Source organism: Hylaeus volcanicus, chromosome 1 (genome assembly GCF_026283585.1).
Source record: "Hylaeus volcanicus isolate JK05 chromosome 1, UHH_iyHylVolc1.0_haploid, whole genome shotgun sequence".
Taxonomy (NCBI): domain Eukaryota; kingdom Metazoa; phylum Arthropoda; class Insecta; order Hymenoptera; family Colletidae; genus Hylaeus; species Hylaeus volcanicus.
The window spans coordinates 18,533,996-18,557,982 of record NC_071976.1 but is presented as its reverse complement, the minus strand read 5'-3'; the positions used below and the strand labels follow the sequence as shown (position 1 = coordinate 18,557,982).

Genomic DNA, 23,987 nt, shown 5'->3' with positions numbered 1-23,987 from the left:
TGAGATATTTGAAACTTCCACGACTGGGGTTCTTACAGTTGTTAATATTTGAAGCTTCCGGGTATAAGCTGTCATTTTGAAAAAAGCGTTCCGAGGTTTCGCCAGCATTGTAGCTAACTTCGACCGGAGATCAAATAAAACACTTAGATTATAAGTCGCTTCTGTTAGAGGATTGGGGGACAATTAAAAGTAGGGTGCACGGAATCATTTTATTCATCAGACGAATTAAAATAATGGATTTACAATTATCGTTGGAAAATAAAGAAATGTATAAGTTTTGAGTCTATAGGAGTCTTGATAAACGTATTAAGGTATTTACTCATGAACTCATTAGACACACAGCTCCATGCATGCTCCATTTTTAATTTTAACACTTTATTTAACGGTTTATTTAGGAAGAGTCTTCTCTTTAGAAAAGAACTTTATATATTAGTACACATTAATATAAGCTGACAATAACTCATGCAAACTATTTGTTACCTCGAATTGAATATTGCAAGTAAATAACTCACAACACAGTTCATAAGGTAGAATGAAAAACCAATAAATAGGCTCTCTGTAGATGAAGTGTTAATTTAAAATATATGTATATTAAAGGAAATGTTTAACGTAACTTTCTTTCAGCAGAAATATGAACTTTTCGATAATGATTAAATACACATTTCAAATAACTTAATTGAAACCTCTTAAATGATTTGAATAGCTGGTCTTTGATAGACAAGTTGCTTGACGTATCCTGTATCAAAGATATCAAGGATAACATTTTGAATAATGTACAACTCATGCACAGGGTTCTCTTTTAATATTTTCAACTGCATTTCCACAAATGTCAAGGAAGGCACTTTAATATGAATGATGACTTTTCTGACAGAAAATAAGAGTAAATTTGATAGCTTAGAATCAGAGTACGTAGCAAAAAAATTCTACCATGCATTGTTCGTATTATTATTAATGATCGGTTGTCTCAGTGACATCTTGCATCGTCGTTCATACATCTCTTTGTCTACTTCATTTTACAAGTTACTCATACTATACAAGATATCGCGGTACTTATTTTTCGTACCTCACCATATTCGCGAATTCTATTCAGATTTATTTTCTGCGATAGCATGGCTTCGGAATTAATCGTTTTAGTGCCTTAGTAAAAAGCTCTATCACCCATAAATAGGTGACATGGCGATCAACGTGTGAATTTAGAAATACCCTACATATACTCTACTCTAACGAATTAAATGATCTTTATTGTATAAATGGAAAACATGTTTCAAATTATTAGGCACTGGAAAAAGTTCGTGCGGATTTTCAGAGAAAAATACAAATACTCAAATCTGTTTTAAATCATAGGTTTATTCAACGAAATAATCACCATTTATCATCAATTTCATCAATGACTTCATCAATTTTTTTGCAATAAGTATCTGCAGTAATAGTCTGCCACATGGAAGAAAATCAACGTGAACGATACCTCGTGTAGTCCACCAAACAGTGATCAGCACCTTCTTCGAATGGAGACTCGGTTTTGGTATGGTTCCTGTTGCACACGACCCCTTCTGAACCCAGTGGTGTGATCGTCGTACATTATCATATTCCACCCACTTTTCATCACAAGTTAAAATTCGATCGATAAATGGATATTGCAAATGCTCAGCCGGAAGTATTTGTTCTCTTCCATTAAACGGTGCGATATCCATTTGCCCAATCTTTTTTAAAAATTAAGTGAATGAATTCGCTTTCTTGCGGTAGATTCTTCACATTCGAATACTTGAGCAAGCTCAGAACATCTTTTTCTTGGTTTTGAACTTACGTACTCGATGAATTTTTCGTCTTCGATGACAGATGGACGCCCTGAATGCGGTTCGTCATCTAGCGATTCATTTCCTTCTTTAAACCATTTCTGTGCTGTTCTTTCACTAACGGCACCTTCCCCACAAACGCTACAAATGCGTCTTGCTGCATTTGCTACTGTACTGCCAAGTTTAAATTCGTAAAGAATAAAAGCACGAATTTTCACTTTTTCGCTGTCCATGTTTACTGTTCCTATAGCTACACAACAACGAAACAATTGAACTTCACAGAGCATGCATACCAATTACAAAGATCAAGCTTTAAAATGAAATCAAATTCATGTCTTACAGTTGCCAACTACCACACGAAAATCGATATATAGTACAATTAACGAATAAACCGCACGAACTTTTTCCAGTACCTAATAGTACTGATAAACAGTTTTGGTGAGACATATACCAAGTTTTGACGAAGAATTTTAAAGTTTTCCTCTTCTTGACTAAAGAAGGAAATTTAATTTAATTAAGAAATATTGTTATCCAAGATTGAATACTCTCATACACAAAAAGAAGAACCTAGAAGTTATCTAATGATGGTGCTGAGTATACTAAAGCTTACTGTTCTACATTTAGAACATAGAATTTATGGACACCCCATGTACAATGTTCAAGAAGCTCAAGAACTCCTGCAGTGTAAAAATGGTGTGTCTCCCTTTTCCATTACCCTAAATGCACATTAAACATGCCTCGGTAATTTGCTTTCCGCGTTATTCTAAGTGAGGTATTTTGCTTTTTGGAACGAGCTCAGTGCAAGTTTCTGGGAACGGTTGCTCATAACATGCGCGAGCTTTTAGCACGAATAGATCATAATTATCCTCGGTCAAATCCTTAAAGCGTGAATAATTCCCCGGATATTCACCAATTCGCTGAATATTATTCATGAACCTGTACTGAACTTGAAAACTGCTCGATCGATCAACTTCTGGACTCGTATCTCCATCGATCAATCCCTTTCGCCTTTTCGGGTCTTGGGTGGTATGTCTCTCATGATACGGACGCACTGACTCCGTTTCTCGCGTATACAATTTAGCTAATTGAACAATTCTAATAACAGCTTTCGAAATTTTCTACGTATATTTTAATCCTTTCAATCTGAATAATTGCTTTTGCAGCAGTCCTCATCCTTCTATACCCTGCTAAATGGTTCGTTTGAGAAATTACTCCGATCTAGAGCATCCGAAAAACTCAATTATTTATGCATTTTGTCTATATCGAAGATTTGTGTATATTTTTACAGTAAGTGGTGAACGTTGAGGAAATGTTTTCTGTTCTGATGCGTCATTTAATTTTTAAAACAATTAATTCTCTGCACAAATTGTTTAATTCATATGATATGAGTGCTAAAAGAACATTTGAAGAATTAATAACGATCAGTGCTCTAAATCTGTATACAGGGTGTTCACGCTAAAGTGTGACAAACGCATATTACAATAAATATTGATGATACGAAAAAATTGTTTACATGTAAATTGCAGGATACAATGGACTCTATATTGTGGCGTAAACGAAATTTTTGTTATATTATTAATTTAAAAGATATGTATGATGGTGAAATTTCGTTTTTTAAATGGAACTATATAGTACTTTTCAAGACGAATTCATTGACTCTTAATGTATTTACTCGATTTTTATTAGTCGCTTCGAAATTTACTGATTTCCAGCGGGAAAGTCTCGTTTTGAGTGACAAGTCATAAAAGCGGTCCTATTGTTGCGGCGTTTGACTGCCTGTTGAAATCGATAGCAAGGGGTTATAGACGGAGAGCTGGCTACGAAAATCAGGAATTATAAGGTGCAGCGAAAATTTGTATGTAAAAACACTCCTTACTAGATAACAAAGACAATAGCACTGCAGCCAGAAGTCGCTCCCGGGACTGGAAGCGTGAGTGGGCGGTCAAACATGTTAATTTTTAATCAAAATAAAATCTTTGAGTATAGCCCTGAAATTTTGTGTAATTATAGTTTTTAACTGTAGAAATCGCGTAAAGCTACTGCCAGAAGTCTAGGTCGGGACTTAAATGTTACCAGAAGTCGATAAAGTTGTAAAATTGTTTAAATTTCATATTATTTATCGCTTAAAAAACCGGAATAACAATTGGCAGAAGACAGAATGGTGGCTAAGTACATGAAAAATGATAATATCGTCATACGTTGGTAAACAGGAAAGCAATTCTTTAAAATTTAAATAATAAGGTGCAGTTTTAGCAATGTGTTTTCTTATTATTTATACTATTAGTTAACTACATATGCAATGACATAAGGCTAAGGTGCGGGAAATACATACAAAAAAGAACAATACAAATTATTGAATTGAAGAGTAAATCAAGTATGCGATAAATAAAATCGAATCGATTTTATTTATATCGTTCTTATTCCATATCATCCTTGACTGCACCGAATACAACGAAATCAGGAGAAAGTTAAACATTCATAATAGTATCAGTGAAGCCAAGTATTCTTTCAAATACCAGGACACCTTAGTAGAATTCTGCAAGACTAATCAGTTCTTTAACAAAACGTAATAACTCTGTACTGTTTCTGTAAGTCGCTAATAACCCATTATGTTGATACGACGTTAAGCCGTTATTATTATTAAATAATAATATTAATAATAATAATAAAAAAAATGCGTGGCATCCTCACTATAGTATGGTACTACTAATCCTCGGTACGCGATCTGTCAAAATTCATTGTCTCCCTCGTAACCCTCGCATAATCGCACCGCAATCGACGCGCTGTCTCGAAATAGAATAGATTTATTTACTTCTTAGTTTATTAATTTATTTATTATCCATTTATTTATTTATTGGTTTTCTGTTGCCAACAATGTCCAAACACAACAGAACAATTTTTCTGACCTCAAACTTGTTTACTTTTTTAAAAACGAAATCTAAAACTGGCCCATTTTTCACGAATTTTTCTAAAAGACTATCTTCAACAGTTTATTAACTGCATTCTCAACAGCGTTCATAAATGTAATATCAAAATTTGCAATGGATAGATTCCTTTAAAATTTCATTATCTGTGGGGGCGGGGATGGTGGGTTTCATTATCTTTACCTAGGCATCTGCACCAACTTCAAGTAGTATAACTTTAATCTCTTGGCCATCCGTTCTACCGGAGATACCGATGAATCTACGCTTCTCGGTGTCGTAAGCAATTTGTATGGAACAAAAGCGGATCATCGTCCCCGGAATTTGCATTGTTTGATATACTAGAAGCTCTCCCACGCGAAAGGCGGGCGCTTTAAGTAAGCTTCGATCCAAAAACATCCCGTCTCCTAGACTTTGATGGATTCCTCCTTTGGACAATGGAACCTTGCGTACCTTCCTTCCGTCCTTCCAGCTTTCCTATCAACCATCCTCTCGCTTCGTGTCCCTTTTCTTGAGCCAAAGAACAACGCGTTCTCCAAGAATTTTACCGTTGAACGTTCCAGTTTTCGTGATCTATCGCGAGTTACGGCGCGGAGCCATACTTTCCAGCTGCCTGGAATGAATATCGCCGACAACTGTATCAGCAATCTCAATAATCGACCCTGAAATCGCTGGACACATGTATATTCCGTTCGCTTGGAAACGCGTTAACTATGGGTATCATGCAAATCTTCCGTAAATTGAACGGTGATTGGGACAATTGCTCTGGCCCCTATTCGGTTTCTTCGAGCCTACGATTCGGTTCGCATTTATGAAGGCATTGATGTCTTCATCGAACAGTCATGTCGATTGCATGTTAGAAATAATCGTTCGAAATTATTCGTAAAAGAAATACACGTCTGTTTAATTCAATAGTTCTGGGGTAAGTGCCGTGTGTTTCAACAAGGTCCTCTTTCCAGAAGGCAGAGCCTTCCCCACTCCGTGGCCAGATCTTTCTAGAACATTTATTCTAGGCATATCACCAATCATAGCAATACAACGCCAGGGTGCTTGCCTTATTTATGCGTTACCGATGGTAACGCATCGGTCATAGGATATTCGTTTTGGTGCCACCGACACGATTTGCCGCCGCTCGGCCCGCTCAGCTGTCTCCACCTTTCGAGAACCGGTCATTGACCGTAACAACAGTAGATCAGCTGTCTCCGAAAAATCAATATATCGACCGAACGCTAACATGCATATACATAGATCCTTAGAATAATTTGTTCTTTGCTTGCATTAGGTGAACGACAGATTCAGAATTATATTACAGGGGTGACAAATATTTTAAAGACAGTTCTTTAGGTTCATCAATAGATACTACATAGTTTAACCCTTTGCATTCGGATGTCTTTTCTGAGGGGACATTGCGAGTCCAGACAAACGTTCTTATTGATTACACAGGGTAAACTTATGGGAGCGTAAAATTTGAAAAGTTTATACCTTGAAGGTTTCTATTCCTATATCACGAAAAATCAAATCAAAATATGGTACATGTATCAAGATATACAGATCGTCCCATAAATGGTGGTACAAGCGAGTAGGGGGTGATTCTATATGAAAAAATAAGTCGAAAATGTAGAATAAAAATTGTTTACTTCAGACTTTGTTTCTGAGAAAATCGACCATGAATTTTTGCCGGGTACGGTTGCACTTGATCATGTCCCGTTATAACGGATCTCACTGTAGATCATTGTCTCGATTGAAGTTATGTTGATAAACATTTCCAATGGCACGGGAATGTTTGTTTACTTGTTATCTTACTATTATTACCTAACGTAATCTAATACGTTAGAAAGCGTTCATAAAAATTTAATTAGAATTTACTTCAACATCTGAGTTTATTACGTGTTCCTAATTTTCCCTTACGATAAAAACAAAGTTAAACTGCGATAATAACCATTGAGACAACGATCTACAGTGAGATTCGTTATTACGAGACACGATCAAGTACACCCGTACTCGGCGAAAATTCAAAGTCGATTTTCTCAAAAGCAAAGCCTCACGTGAAACATTTTTATTTTATATTTTCGACTTATCTTTTCATGTCGAATCACCCCTTCTTTGCTTGTACAGTGGGTGTAGAATGTATTCGTACACCGATCAATTTCCCAAAAAACTTGTGTGACATTGTACTTTCTTAACTTCTTTTTTTATAATCAATGTTATTTTACATATTCTTGGAAATCTCTAAGATAGATATAGTCCAAACAACATTTACTAGTTAATATAATTTGTGAAATTAACAAACGAATGCGAAAAGTGGATAGAAGCATAGAAGCACTAAGTATTTGTAGGATTCTAACGACGAACCATTTACAGTAGAGTTTGTAACGTAAACACATTAGTTTATTGCTCTGTACGAATTAGAAAACATCGAATTTCCAAGAGATTACTTTGATCGGTTTACGAAAAACTTTCTACACCCACTGTATGTCCAACATGCTCAGCTCCAAAGAAAATTATTTATCCAAATGAAAAGAATCTAAATAAAACTAGTACCATTTCCATTACCATACCATTTGAAATACACGGGCTGTCTAAAAAGAAACCGAACTTTTCTATGCTATAAAAAGAAAAAAACTACAAGTAAAGTTTTTACACACACGTTTATTTACTCAAAATAATCTCCCTCTGCGTCAATACAGCGTGTAGACAGCGTAATTAACATTTCGAAGGACCTTTGCAGCTCCTATTTTGGTAGCCCGTTTAGTACGGCGGTTACAGCGGCCTGAATCTCCGAAATATTGCTATAATGTGTCCCTTTCATTGGAATTGGCATTGTTACCTTGAATCATTCAACCTACTCGCCTGATCTGTCTCCCTGCGATTATTTTCTTTTCCCAAAATTGAAAATTCCAATGAAAGGGGCACATTATAGCAACATTTCGGAGATTCAGGCCGCTGTAACCGCCGTACTAAACAGGGGACCCAAAACAGGAGCTGCAAAGGTCCTTCGAAATGTTAATTACGCGGTCTACACGGTGTATTGACGCAGAGGGAGATTATTTTGAATAATATATACTATATTTTTTCTTTAATATAGCAAAAGTTTGGTTTCTTTTTAGACAGACCGTGTATGTTTGTACAAGTGACGAGTGTCCGAGGTTCCTCGTGCAATAATTACTAAATATGTTTGTATCACGTTGCAGCACCTTACGAGGGTGGAATATGGAAGGTGAGGGTTCACTTGCCCGACCACTACCCCTTCAAATCTCCTTCGATCGGCTTTATGAACAGGGTGTACCACCCTAACATTGACGAAGTCTCAGGCACGGTGTGTCTAGACGTAATAAACCAGGCCTGGACTGCCCTTTACGGTACGTATTCACTGTTCACCTATTCCCGATCAGATACAATCAACGTTCCCTGCCATATTTGTCCCGCAATCCCGCAATTGTTTCCAGAAATATCCTTTTGTGCTTTTTAACGCCAACGCTGTTTTCTTTGTTCCAGATTTATCGAATATTTTCGAGTCTTTCCTGCCCCAACTGTTAACATATCCTAATCCAATTGACCCCCTAAATGGCGATGCCGCGGCCATGTATTTACATAAACCTGAGGAGTACAAGAAGAAAGTAGCAGGTGAGTTGAATGCACGTTAACTCGATTTTAATAAGCGTTTGATAAGATTTTGAATTGTCTTTGTTCATATTGAGTTGCGTCATAAGTTGTGTAAGTAGTCGATGAAGACCGATTTTCTTTTTGCAATTAATCGAGGGGAAAAAGGCCACCACCAACATTGTGATGTTTGTGCTGTGTGCAGAAGATGCAATGCAGGAAAAAACAGAGCAACGACGGTTTTCAAGGTTCAAATATGCTCAAAGATTAACTTATTTACGAAAATTGATTGAATAAATTGGTTGTGGTCATAAGTCTATAGGTCGTCATCTTCAATTGATAGTAAAGGTTCTGAAACTTGTCGCTTGAATTTCACATATCTTGTGAGAAAGCAACAAAAATCGACGTTCCACTATTACAATTTACCAAATCGCGACAGGTAACAAAGGTTGTGCCTCTATGTCAATATGAAGCAACGAGAAGATTGGTTCAGTCCCAATAAACGGATTTTTTTTATAAATGAACTGATTCATTCGGTCTTCGTCGAACTCAACCAAGCCATTGGAACGTTTCAAGTTCCCAAAGTTGTAATAAACGTTTTTGAATCGCGAAAACTATCCCTAAACTGCCTTTGCAGATGTTGCGTCTTCTTCATATACGGGGTAGATCCGAAATTGTAGTATATTCGGGTGCAGGATGTGATTGTAATAGGCGTACAAAATAATTTAGTGCCTTATTCTTGTTAACGTGAGAATTTATTAACACATGTACGCATACAGATTTAATTTTCGAAATAATTTCTATTATTTTCTACAATTTTAGTCTACCTTTCGGGTCATTGTCATTGTGGACGAAACTTGGCAGATTTAATACGATGAAGTCATCAATTTTTTTTTTATCGGGTCTCTTCTGGTATGATATATCGTTCAGACAGATTAATTGTCGTTGACAGTAGTCAGCATTAACCTTTCGACGGACGAATTTTAAATTGATATCTTTTCTTACTTTAATCGAATTGTATCTGTAATTTGATTTTAATATTTGATTAGAAATATGCTATTTTACTTTAATATGGTACACGTTTTAATTCTATAAGGTATTGTGATCGCACGTGACGACAATTTTAATGTAAAAGCAAACGTATACATGTGTCACATGTATATATGTGTCAATTTCTTTCAGAGGTTAAAGGGTTATATCTAGTCTCTAGTGTATTATATGTTATTATAGATACAAATAATAAGGTTTCGTTTAGGAAAACGGAGGTGACCTTGATATCTTCGTTAAAAAGCATGTTGATGACAAAGCAATTCATACTTCAGTTAACATAATATGTCTCCGAAGAAACGATGTAACTTTGTGTGAAGAAATTTTATGTATAATAATTGGTTTAAAATTTATTTATAGTGGAAGAAATTATTTCTCCACTCATTAGATACTTTGCGAAAATGCTTCATTTTATCAGAAAAATTTAAATTTGAGAAAAACTGCCCCAACTTATGACACAACTCAAATGGAACACGTCTTCCAATGAAAGTTGCCTTATTAACCCGTCGCCTTGCAATAATGAGTAACAATTTACGATTGACACATAGATTGTGTTCCAAACGTATTTCATACTAGTCGCGCTCGTGGCGCGTAACAACCTCCTGGTTTGCTGTCATCGATGTTCAATGTCTGCGACGAGTGTGCTCGTGTAACATGTCTATTCATATGATTTGATATTTTTTTTAATATGTTTCTATTTCATATTTCAATTCTTGGACATTTTTCGGATAGTTCAGTGTTTCTCAAATTTTTCAAGGAGTTTAAGCAATTTAATCCTTTCGACCCTATTGAGACATACAGTGGGTGTAGAATGTATTCGTACATCGATCAATTTCCCAAGAAACTTTTGTGTAAAATTGTAGTTTCTCAACTTCTTTTTTTATAATCAATGATATTTTACATATTCTCGGAAGTCTCTAAGATAGACATAGTCCAAACAGCATTTACTAGTTAATATAATTTGTGAAATTAACAAAAAAATGCGAGAAGTCAGTAAAAGTATAGAAGCAATAAGTATTTGTACGATTCTTATTACGAATCATTTACAGCAGAGTTTGTAACATAAATACATTAGTTTATTGCTCTGTACGAATTAGAAAACATCGAATTTCCAGTAAAGTATTTTTAAAAATATATCTACTCTAAAATGTATCGGCTCTAATAGAGGAATTGAACAAGATCCCACTTCGAATAATTATTAATTTAGTTAATTTAATGTTTAAAAAAGTTACAATAATTATAAAATCAAAAGGAAATCCCACGAAGGAAGTATTATATACTGATAAATTAATGTAAATTTTTTTTTTTTTTTTTAATGAAGTTTTAACAATTAAACAGTTGTGCGAATAGTTGTGCAATTTTTAAGGAAATATTACTTCAATATTTCTATCGATTAATTGTTTTTTTTTTCTGTTAATTTCGTAACTTACATAAATAGCTATTTTTGATGTAATCTATCTATCCTAGAGACTTCCGAGAATATGTATAATATCATTGTCTATAAAAAATAAGTTAATAAATTACAATTTTACATAGTTTTTTTGGAAATTGATCGGTGTACGAATACTTTCTACACCCACTGTATATGTCTCAGTGAATATATCTAATTACCGTTAGCCAAATTAAAATTGAGACTCACAGAAACATAGTTAATAAAAATGAACATAATTTGGTGTTGATGTATAACCAACGTTCAGTTTAATACAATTAATTTGTAAAAGAGAAATGAATAGAATTAAAATAGAAAACAGCCGGGTGGAAAGGCTTAAAAATTCAAAGAAATTTAGACCTTTGCAAAAGTCTAGTTTAAGCGATGCTATTAAGGAGTAATGCGCAATCAGAAAGATTTTGATATTTTCTATAAGTATAACATCTAGACAGTATTCTCTGAACATTTTACATTATTCCGCTTAACACGTTGAGCGCCACACGAATTTTTAAGGAAATCCCCGTCAGGCTACGTGCGCTGCTTGGAATCGCTGGTATTATGGTATATAAATGCATTAATGATACAATCCTGTAATGAATAAAAATTAATGTTTATTTCTTTCTATTTTTTTAGTGTAAACATTATAATATATTCTCATAAATATGCTGTTTTAAATACGCGAACAGTTTTTGTTAAAATGTCTTAAAATGTTTGAATAAAGTATCCCAAAAATCATGTTTGTTTTCAGCCTCGTGACTGCGCATGATCCTTTAACGAGGGAAACATCATGAAACCAAATATCAAGTATTTATCGTGATTTTTTTTACGGACAAACTTTGCTTAATTTGTTTTTAACTTTGAGAATATTTTAGATATATTCTAAAATACATTTGTTATCATCCCAATTTTTTGTTAATATTTAAGTGTCATTTAAATGAAGTAGATGTATATAAATTTGAAAACGATCATATAATCAGATTTTGAATTATCATTCCTACGGATTGAAGAAATATTGTTTAAATAAAATGCGATTTCTCAAAGATTTCTGTGTAAAATCTATTGGATGAAGTACCAAATGCATTTTAAAACATACCTAAAGTATTCTTAAACTTAAAAAGGCATTTAATAAATTCTTCTTTGTGAAACAAAATATGTATCACGAAAACCACTTAATATTTGGTCTTTTCACGTGATATTCCCCATTAATGAAATTATTGTTTGTTTTGGCAATGCGAAATTGCGAAATCGTAAAAGATAGTAATGGAATGTAGAAGTTCATATAGTTTGAAGAGTGTTTAGTCTATAGGCTTCATTATTGCACTTAATATACGTGTTTTATAGGTTTTTGTATGGATTTTTATTACCGATAACAATATTAATTTATACTTAAATAATGCTTAATTTAGTACGTATTATCTTTTGATTTTTCTTATTTCTAGTTTTGATTTCTATTATACATCTATATGAAAATATAAACTCAACATTAATACTCCTTTTTTTATTGATAGAATGTTTAATTCGAAGTTTTGTATTTTGTAGTTTCCGATGTCCCTACAATGCGGAGGAACAATGGTTATTTATATTGCTTAGATTTCCTCTGGAAAATAATGAACACTTTTTTAGGCCTTAGAAGTGTGGATCTCTTTTGAAAACAATAATAAAAGTACTAAATTGTTAATCTCAGAAAAGTTATAATTGTAACTATATTTTTTTTCTTAATTACTTCTTTACCAAGCCACTTACGATTGTTTACTTGAACATATTTTCTTAGTTTTGCTCTTGTATAATTAGCCTTCATGAGCCCTTTTTTAAACGTTTTCGACCAAATTTACGACGTTTAATCAAATATTAGCAAATTAATCCAAATTTGAAAGAAAAAAGGTATGGTTTTATACTTTTAATTCGAAAGTATACCGAACTCATGCAGTTACGTACATTAATAAGCAGTTTTAATTGTGGTTATGTAGTCATGTGGAATTTAAATTACTTTAACACAGTTCTATCACAATTGTACGATTGTTGCTCTAAATTACTATGGTCCTGTCACGGGCAATATAGATTTCGTCTCTGTCCTATAAATTAAAACTCAATTGTATTACAAAGTAGGTTATAGTTTGTTATCTTTTTGTGACTATACGGGAATCGATATTCGATTATTAATATTAGCCTTGAGTGGATTGTTTTTTGTTTGCTTCATATATCCTATTCCGCCCTACTTCTTGCAACCCAATAAACAGGGTCGAGGGCGTTAAAAAAGTGCTTGGCAGAGACTAAGTACGCAAATACAAAAATAACCCTTTTATCTTCATCAAAGTGCTTGAATCAGCTACGCGCAATTCCTCACTTAAAGCTTTTAAATATGATTAAAACTGTTTTATATTTTTTATCACTGATGGAAATGTTAGTTTATATACATAGACGGAAATGATGGAAGAACATTCTTTGCAATAATAATAATCGAAAGAAAAACTGTAATTTTCTTGAGCAATCACTGAATACATATCAATAAAATGTTTTTAAAATTGTACCATAAAATTTGGTACATTCTGTTTTATAAATTCTTCATTCAAATTCATTCTTTTTTTTATAAATCGTATTTATGCTTACCATGTTTTAACAAAATTCATCGAAATATACCTTTGTGATCGTAAGGGAAATTAAAATGCAACCAATAATATTAACATTATTTGGAATAAAATGATCTCTATACTATGAATTCTATCATGATCGATGAATGTTATGTAGGAGTATTGTGTAGAATAAATAGTCAATTATGTGTTTGTTAAACTAAATTATTGAAATCAAATTTACTGTATTTGCTCTATCATGCATCTAAAACTTCGCACTTCTTTTTTGATGAATAGAGTTCTTGAATTATTACGAATATTGTAAGGTACAATAAATCCTCCAACAACATGGTTTTCATATAACGGTGAGCAAAAATGGCCCTCCTATAACGCAATTTCCACATAATACAGTTACCACATAACGTAGTAGATTTATAATGTTATTTCTCTACATAACAATTCGATAAACAGTCTCTTTAAGATAAATTTGGTCATCAAAATTTTATATTGGAAATTAATGAGGAATTTCCGTGTTTTTTCTTTTCCATCAGAATGTTTCAATTTTAGTTATCAGGGGAATCTTCTGTAAATTCCAAAGTGTGCAGCAATACTGTCTAACTTTTCTATTGCAACTCGACAACACTTACATATTTTTGCTAGATTTCTTTATTTAATATTGCTGCTAAGGCTTCCACTAATTGTGCAATCTGCTTTAAGCACAATTCAGTAGATAATTTATTATAAATTATTTTAAACGTATTAAGGGTTTTGTTTATTAAAGTTACGTGTTTGCGCGCTTAATTTGTGTTATCATAATTGGAAAACCTTATACAATACTTCGAATAATATTCTTTCTTTCATGAAATCAACAGAATTGTATTATTTACCCGAAGATAATTTTTAACTCTAAGTTTGCATAACGTCTGACAAAACTTGAAAAATAAAATTTATTTTTCCTGGAGACAAAATTTAAATTTTAAATCGTTGAAAGAGTGAAGAAAAAAATATCTGTTGGGAGATCGTTAAATTTAAATGAATCTACAATTCTGAGTTACACTTAACGCGGTATAAATTATTCTGTTTTATACTAGCTCTTAGTTTTTCGTAACGCGATTTTCTCAATCATTATTTATTGTAATATAAAGCCTTAAATTGAGGTTTAAAATCAGTAAATTCATCGTAGCCCACCAGTTGATTGAACATCGCTATTTTATTGAAAAAATGTAAAATTATTTTGTTATCATTAAATATATGCATGAAAACCCCCAGGAAACAAATCTTCTATTAAGGGGTTAGTCGCAGTCAGGAAAATGGAAACGGACAGTTTCTTGTGTGTGTTTTTTTAAGGTATTAAATAATAATTTTTATTAATGAAAAGTAAATATATTACAAAGTATGTCTTAAAGAACTATAAAAGAATTTTTGTTTGAAAAAAAAGGTTAATTGATTTCGTCATAACAGGCGATGGCGTGGGAGGCCACTTGGTTTGCGGTGAGCAAGATTTCTTCAAACTGGTGCAGCTGAAAACAAAACTAAAGGTAGATTTAGAAGATATATTAGACTAACGGGTTCCTGATCGAAAGATTTCTTATTTTCTTGTTTACTTTTTTTTTTATCCTGTATTGAATCGCTTAATTTTAGCGAAAGAATTGAAAATCAACTTCAAATGTACGCCATCTTGTTTTAAATTAATTTTTTCTAAAATCCTTCGTTCAGGGACCCGCTAGATTAATCTATTTTCGAAATCTACCTTTGCTTTTGTTTTCAGGTAAACCAGTGTAGAGAAATCTTGCTCACCGCAAACCTACGTTTTTAAATCATCGTCTACGTCATCGGCTGTTATGACGATATAAATTAAACTTTTCTTAAAACAAAAAATGTTTTCTAGTTCTTTAAAACATGCTTTATAATATACTTAATTGTTACTTCTGGAAATTATTATTTAATAACTACAAAAAATCACAAAGGAACGTCATTTTTCTTTTTCCTGACTGCGACTAAGCCCTTAAGTCAATCATTTTCAACAAAAGAAAAAATGGTTGAATACAGCTATAATTTTCACACGTTCAAGGTTGTTTCCCAACTTAAAACACGTTTATCGGAAATTCTCTCACCTGTTGAGAGGCACTGACACGCGATACCATGAAAACAAAAAAACGCAAGGCAACGGGTTAATCGTTCCTCGAACGAGTGTAAATTACTATCAGTCGAGGCGACGACGGCAACTTTCATATATAGTATATATCCGAGAACGCATTAGCCAGGGATGCAATTTCCTTTTTGATTTCTCAACAGATTACGTGAGGAAATACGCGACGGAGGAAGCGCTAAGGGACCAGGAGAACGGGGGCACCGGAAACGGGATGTCGTCCGACAGCGAGTCTTCTATGAGCGACTTCAGCGAGGACGAGGCACAGGACATGGAGTTGTAACCAAATATTTTACCATCCGTACCCATATCCTTAATCTCGATTCTCTGTAAACTCCGATCGCTCGTCCTACCAAATAGATGCTTACATTCGAACCTCCGGACCTCACTGTCGGTTTAGCCATGTGGCACACTCGTCACTATCGTTTCATAGAAACCATTCGATAAAATCGCTACCGGGTTGATGTGTTGATTATCGCGAGGTGAAAAAGATAAAATAGTTACGTGAATACGATAGATGAAGCATTGCAGACAAAAGAAAGACTTGAAAAAAGAAAAAAACACACACACACACAGAGAAATGAAAAATAAGAACGATGCGTAAGAAACGAAAGAGAATCGCTTTTGGAGTTCTCTTTACGCGTGTAAGCGTCGTGTGCTCGTCGTCGTCGTCGTCGTCGAATTGAAAGACGTCGACGAGGAGAGATACGCGCCACTCTTTGTTGAAAATTGAAAGGTAGAACCATTTACTGGAATTCACGGGTTCACCGTCGACTAGGCGTCGATCTTTTCTCTTAGAAATTGCTGGCGTTCTTAACTTTGGCATTGATCGAACGGAACAATCGCGAGATCAATGTTTACGCTTTTTTCTTTTTTTGTTCTTTTTTGCGATTGACAACCGATTGCATCCGCGATGCGATGAGACACGAACAACCGTCGAAAATTCTATTTTTTTTTTTTTTTAAGTTCAACAATTTGGTTAAGTTGTCGGATTTTTGTAAATTCGCCCTCGTTCCAGAGATGGGAAAAATTTACCGATAATTCGTATTCGGATGAAAATATCTAATAACGGCCGAGAGGTCATCTCTCTATTCGAACATAAAAATTAGAGTTAGAGTTATAGAATGAAATATTTTACGATGAACGAATAATATGAATTTTACTGTTCGATCGAATAAATCTATGTAATATAATTTCCACGTTAGTTTTATTCGTCGTCTATCGTTCGAATCAAATTTTGCCCCATCTCTGCTTAGATTTTCCTTTTTCTTTAATTTTTTTCCGTCAAGAGCCGATAGCCGTACATGGATGATAACACGGTGCATGAACACGAAAGTCGATTTCGTTTACTGACAATTTGTATTTCTTACGAGTGTCGCAATACCCACGTGTCGACGTTACGCTGCTTCTACATATGTGTTCCGCTTCGCAGAGCACACGTGCCCCGAGCAGTCACGTTATCTCTCGAATTAGCATTGTTCCCGTACAACGTTCGATTCCTCATCTTTCAAAAATTCTTAGGAGTTAACGACTCTTTTGTAGCTTATGCTAACGATTTGATAAGACGTTCGTATCTTGAGAGCAGAAGTAACGGAGTATGTCAAAAGAAATACACATGCGGGAGCGACAATGTGATACGAAAAGATGGTTGGAAAGATTCGTTTCGTAGAATTTTTTCAGAAGAATTTATTTCAGTTGATTGGAAGAATGATTGGTTTCGAGCAATTATCTTTAAATAATTTATTTTGCTGTTTATTGGAGAAAAGATTGGTTTTGATTAATTTTCCAAACGAAATTATTCTGCAATTTATTGAAGGAAATATTGGTTTCGTGCAATTGTTTCTAGAAATTTATTTCAATCTATCGGAGGAAAGATTAGTTCCGAACAACTATCCTGAACAATTTCGATCAATATTCTTTAATAATTGATTTCGATTTATTGAAGAAAGCGTTTGTTTCGAATAATTATCCAACGATAATTTATTTCAATTTCTCAGAGGAAAGATTAGTTTCAAGCAACTATTAAAAAAATATTATTTGTAATTTATCAGATGAAATTAAAATTTCGAGCATGTTTTTTTAAATATTTATTGCAACTTATTCTTTAAAAGACTAGTTCCGAACAATATTCCATATAAATTTATTTCAATTTAGTGGTAGAAAGATTCGTTTCGAACAATTTGTCCAACAAAGTTATTTTGCAGTTTATTTGACGTAATGTTGATTTCAAGTAATGTCGCTCGAATATTTAATTGTATTTATTAAGAAATTTATTAAGAGATTCATTTCGAGCAATTTTTCCAACAAATTTATTTCAATTTATTGGAGAAAGGATTCGTTTCGAACAATTCTTTCATTTAAATTTATTTCAATTTACTGGATTTTTTTCTTTACAATATGTGGTATATCATAGGACGAAAAGTATTCCTTTGTTCTATTATCACCATCCCTGAACGTTTCCCTCGTAGGGTGCAGCAACGGGAAATGGCTTCGACGACAGTGTTGAAGACACTGACAAACCCACGATATAAACGGCGTTTAAGTTGCGACATAAATGTCGGGACGTCCCAACCGCAGTTGAAGTCCGCCAGATCGGCAATGTTCGACAGAAGAAAAACAATTGAAGACTCGAGTCGTTTTCAAACGTCGCAAGACGGGGCCGCGGAATTTTCTACGGAATTACGCCAGTATTCGGAGATGGACGTAGAGTTAAATAACAATTCAGAAAGTAGAAACGATTTGAATACCATTGTTTAGTATACGTCGCAAAATTTGTTGGTGATGTGTCTTTTATTTTTGAAGCAGTGATTCTTGACTTTTTATAGTTCGCAGCACAGTTTTAAAAAGAATAAAAGTGAAAACTGGAGACTGTTCTTAACCCTTAATTGCAATAACACGAATTAAATAATAAATTGTTTGTACGTATAAATTCAATGAAGCAACAAATTTGGCCTGAAACAAGTATCGAATTAAATATGAACATACTTTTAAATCGTGTATTATTTTTAATCTTATTTTGAGTAAAATTATTTGAGTAAAATAAATTAAACATAAAATTAAAAGTTTCTTACTATACTACATTTTAGCGAGGAGTGAAGTAATAGAGGAGTCGAAACGTTTAAAATATATTTATAAATTAATCGATCTTTATATAAGTATCGGTTACAGAGACTGTACAGGTGCGAGGAAAAAGAGAACAATTTCCGTTAACCAAATTGCGGAGTATCTTTAGAAGTGTATTGAATAAAGATCTACAAAAGAAATGACGTAATATCGAGGATTGGTATACATTTGATAAAGAACAATAGAAGGAGTGATGTCATATTAGGGATTGGTATAAATTCGTTAGTTGTTGGTACGATTTATTCAAATTTGATGTAACTTATTGTAATATGCAAACGTAGTACACGTATTGTACTTATATTATTATCAAGATAAAAAATGTGATATACTCTAAAAATATTTTCTTTCTACAAATATCTAAATACCCTATTTACATATAGAACAGTATGTGATATTTGGTATTTTATTGTTATTGTATTATTTCAAATATATTTGCATTTTACTCTCTACTGCATAATGTGCTCAATTCGGGGCTCAATAGTGACAATCTCACAAATGTTCACTTGGTACATTTCACAGCATTCGTGCGTCATGTTTTCTTAACGGGACATCTAATACTCCTGCAGTTTTGACCACTATCCTTTAACTTGACTATTAATCCTCTGCGGTCTTATGTCAAGAATGTATAAACAATGAATTTAGGTATAAAAACAACATTTCGGCCCATAACACTCTTCTAAAATAATTCAATAAAAACAAGAAGATAAACAAGATAAATAAGATAAACAAATACATAATCGATCATTTCTTTGTCGAAAGATACAATTAAATTCATACAATCCAACACTAAACCGATGCTTGTTTCGCACCAAAGTTTTTCCATTATCGGATTCTAGTAAAAGTTTAAAAAATTATCAATAATAAAAACTCGCCCGATCTATTGTTAAACATGTACTGTTAAGAATCACTGACTTAGAGTAGTTACCGATCAACAGGAGTTGCCCTTGAAACGCGTTAGAATTCGGCTTAAAAATTTCCAATCGAAACTAAGTTGGGCTAAAAAATAAATGCTTTTACTTTAGGCGCTATTCGCGCGCGCGCGTTTTATTTTCGTTAGCAATTTTGATACGGTCGATATTTTTTAGAAGCAGCTTTCACGCGCGTTCGTGCAACACACCGTGCCATGTATTATTCCACCGACGGCTCTGTTTGATTAGTAAAATCCAAAGTATTTTAGAGCGACGCGTGTTCGATTCGTTTTGAGCAAATTGCGGAGAAAGAAGAGTGACGCGGATTAGGAGAGCAAAGGAGAAACAAAATTGGAGAATAGTATGCGCAAGGAAAGAAAGTAGCGATTGCGACGACTCGTGCGAAAGAATAATAATAGAAAGTATAACGATCCATCGATGATACATGGAACTAGGCGTCGACGAGAAAATGAATTTGTACAAATCTTGGTGCACAATAATCTCTTTGTTTTAGTTGTAACTTGCTTCAAATTGATCTCTCTCTCTATCTCTCTCTGCTTTGCGTGGTTTACGTATAGGCAATTACGATCAACTATACGTGCAAGTATAGACATGGCGTTTTAGTGCCTCCTCAGGCAGGAAAGTGTGCCTTATTATTATGGGTCTTCGTGGAAAACAATCTTATTGGTGAATAAATAACATCGTTGAAAGGGACGAGCATTATTGACACGTTAAACGCCACGCTGGTCTCCACGGACCGACACTGAACTTTTTGTTTAGATAACAAATGTTCCCTGCGTATTTAGGCTGAAAAATCAACGTCGTTATGTGTTGCGTTCATCTGAAAAGCATAAGCTTGTTAGACAGTCTACATGTGAATAATAACAGCGCTTATAATCAAGATTTATCGTGGCCCGATACGAAAAGCTAACAAACAAACGTTATTTGTAATATCTGCAAAGAAACCCCTTATCTTTCTTTAGATACTTTTAACCCCTTTGCGCTCGATATTTTCATTAGGACGAACTTGCGACTCCAGACGGTTTTTCGAAAATGTGACAAACTTCTTCCATACGTAAATTGATTTTACATACAAATTTCAGTATAGAATATTATATTAAGGTAATAGATAATATTTTACAATTTTTATGTCTTAATAAACAATGTTCTGTATTCTTTCTTCGAATGATATTTTATGAGACATTCTCCAGAATGCATTCATGAATCTAATTCATCATCACTCGGATTGTCTCATTATGAAAATTTATTTTTACAGATCCTCGAAACTTTCGATTCTATCAAGACTTCCAAAACAAATTTTTGTTACAATTGTCGAATGTTAAGTAACGCTGAAGACATTGTCGAAAATCTTGTTACTATTTTGAAGTGTATCATTCTACGCTTCCTAAAAATATATAAGTGCTTTGGAAGCTGTTCGTAGGCAGATATTATCGTCGATGCATATGAAAAATCATTAAAACGACTCCTAGTTCCTATGTCTCCGAAATAGTTCCGAAATGTCTCCTAGTTCAGTCTCAAAGTTTGGTTTACTATGTACTAGGCATCTTCATCGAGAATGTTCAGCCGTCGTACGCAGGGATCAGCACAGTAGTCTAATCAAAGTGTTAAACGGCGATCTAGGGATCGGCATGATGTTTAACGCGTTTACGAACACAATTAGAATCAAATCAATTGTTTCGGGAAGATTGCGAAATAAGCGTAGCGTGTGGTTTTTATTTTCGAATATATCGAATATACAGTTTAACGTTTAAACAAAAAACGAATTGTGATAAGCATCGATAATTTATCAAGAAAAACAATCGTTCGTGTATATTTCGGAGCACGTTCGTAAGAGCGCGGATAAGAATGAGAAGTACTTCCACCAAAATAACGTTTATAAGGAAAATTTCTCGTCTGTATTTTTCAGTAGGTTCACTCCTTAGTTTTTAACGAATGAATTTATTATTATCGTTCTATTACTATTCATATATGGGCGCGCCTATCGTATCGCTCTCGCCAACACGTTTTTCTACGCCTTGTTTTCTGTATACTTTGATGAAATTCCAATTGTCCCGATTGTCAAAACGACCCACCATTGATTTCCTATTTTTCAAAGAATCGCGTATCGCGACGACACGCGCCGCACGAAGAGTTATATTTTATTTATCGAATGTTTTTACTCGAATCCGAGGATGGTCGTAACTACGATAGCCGCGCCCCTAAATTTTAATCGTTACATATTCTTTTTTCTCCTTCCTTTTATTTAAGGAATGCCGACATTCGCGCGAAAGGTGAATGTCGCACAGAATTTACATTATTTACGATTATTTAAGACGTGCTTTCATGGATTTTTGGTATGATTCGCAGCGGCTCTATCCGTTGGTGAAGTGTATAGCAATATGTATTTACTAATTAGAGAAATGGTTATTAAAATGGAGTGAAACCAATACGGCGTTTTGTATGGATTATTGAGCATTCTGAATGCCTCACGACGTTCACTCTCAGGCACTGTAACAAGTATGTAAATTTTGTTTTCGTACCATTTTTGTCACTTGGTTCTTTATTTTTTTTTTCATTGTAAGGTAAAGGTCCCTATTATCGACACATTTTTTGACATGGCGAACGATGATAAGAGATTCTGAGTACTGTCTTTTACTTGCGTCTGGTATGTCAAAATTACGTTGCGACTTACACGAAATGTTTATATGGAAATTTTCTATTTAAATTCCAACATAATTTTGACGTATCTTATAGTCACGAAAAATGAAATAATTATATTTGTTACATTTGTTCGTGAAACAGAAACAAAATTGTTCGTAACTTTTCGGCAACGCTATGTTGATTTCTCCGTTTCAACTTTTCACTTCTGTCCTCGAATGTTACCATTAATTTTTTGCGATTTTATTGCGTTGATACGCCTAAGATAGTGATTACAGTGTTATTGATATCGTTAAATTTCAACTATATGTATAGTTTACACGAAAAATAGAAGAAAGAATTTAATGTTTTTACCAAGTTGTTGACAAATGTAAATATGAAATTAATGAAATGTGTCGATGAATGGGTTAGTGTCAAATTTAGGTGCACTTACGTTATTGCCCCGCCGTACTGCGATGCTCGAGCATCTTTCGAGGTTTCGTTCACGGAATGGCGCAGAGAAGAAGAAGAAAAAAAAAATGAATCACGTTTGACGCTCGTTCATAGGATCCGATGCGTAAAAAGAGCGATTTAGAAAGCCTGTTTGTAATTCTTAGCGATAATTCGTAGCAGTTTCTCTTAGTTTATTATCTGTGCTCCGTATCTCTCCGTGAAACGTTCACTTTACATCGAAGTAAGTTGGTGTAGTAGCTTTAATACGTTTCATTAGCATTCTTAGCGCGTCTCCCAACCATATTCTTTTAGTACTTCGTCCCGAGTGAGAACCAAAAGAAAGACGACGATGAAGAAACGAACATAATCGTACGTTGCGTTTTTTCGTAGAATTACAGTGATCGAGGTAAAGTCGTATTTACAGATCTCACATTATTTACTTTTTATACATGTAACATAGGATTATTGATTTAATTATATATGTTATTATTGATCGTATTCGCACAACTCTATTATGTACATGGTTTTACTAACCGATTGTTTAACCAATTGAAAGGATAGTTTTAATAATCATTTTTTATTTTTTTGCAAATGTTGTTTGTCTCACCTTATGTTTTATTTAATTATACATCGTATCACACGTTTATGTTTTCAGTTATCTTAGGACGATCCGTTTTCGTTGCCATTATACATCGTGCGCGCTGCCCCTTCCCCCCGTCCCCCCGCCCCCCGCCCCCACCCCTACCCGGCTAATCGTAACGCCCTTTTCGTAAAAACGATGAAATATAAGTATCGCACGTCTTGTTGTATAGTTGTATATTATTTTACTTGTACCTACTAACTCGTACAATCTTTGCACAGAATTTCAAGGAGTGTCCGAGAAATTTGCAAGAAGGCATATACCGTACGTGCTTCCACTCGTGTACTAATAACAACCTTTTCGTCCGTAAAGCTTCGGGAAGCAGGAGTTCCAAAAATCAATCAGATTTGTGCAGCTGTTTGTATTAATTTCCTACATCGACATAGGAGCTTGCGCGAAATAAAGACCAAAATTCTGCATTCTCGAAAATGATCATTGATTTATTTTAAACGTTTCGTATGTTCATTTGTTCATTCGGTATTTATAAAACTACAATTACGTTCAACGTTATCCCCGTGACGTTTAATGTAAAATGACGATAGAAGAATAAATTCTTTTTATAGGAAATTAAGAATCTAATATAAAATTGAAAATTTTAAGAGGAATTCTTAGAAACAAACTTTGCAATGTAATTTTTCTGGTATAAAAGAGATTATAATAATTATTATATGTAGAATTAAACGTTGTCCTATATTTAAATATGTGATGGTTTTACGATAA

The 23,987-nt window shown here is 33.9% G+C and overlaps 1 protein-coding gene across 2 annotated transcripts in view; it reads left to right on the top strand.

The window, feature by feature from the left end:
• The window catches only part of LOC128881145 (ubiquitin-conjugating enzyme E2 H), a 123,461-nt gene extending 100,242 nt beyond the window's left edge, over window positions 1-23,219 (top strand). For both annotated transcript variants that reach the window (XM_054131921.1, XM_054131911.1), the window contains 3 exons: window positions 7,906-8,073; window positions 8,210-8,338; window positions 15,653-23,219. In XM_054131921.1, the coding sequence (XP_053987896.1) occupies window positions 7,906-8,073; window positions 8,210-8,338; window positions 15,653-15,789 (434 nt within the window). In that variant the 3' untranslated portion in view covers window positions 15,790-23,219. The remainder of the gene's footprint in view (window positions 1-7,905; window positions 8,074-8,209; window positions 8,339-15,652) is intronic.
• Window positions 23,220-23,987: the final 768 nt, after the last annotated feature.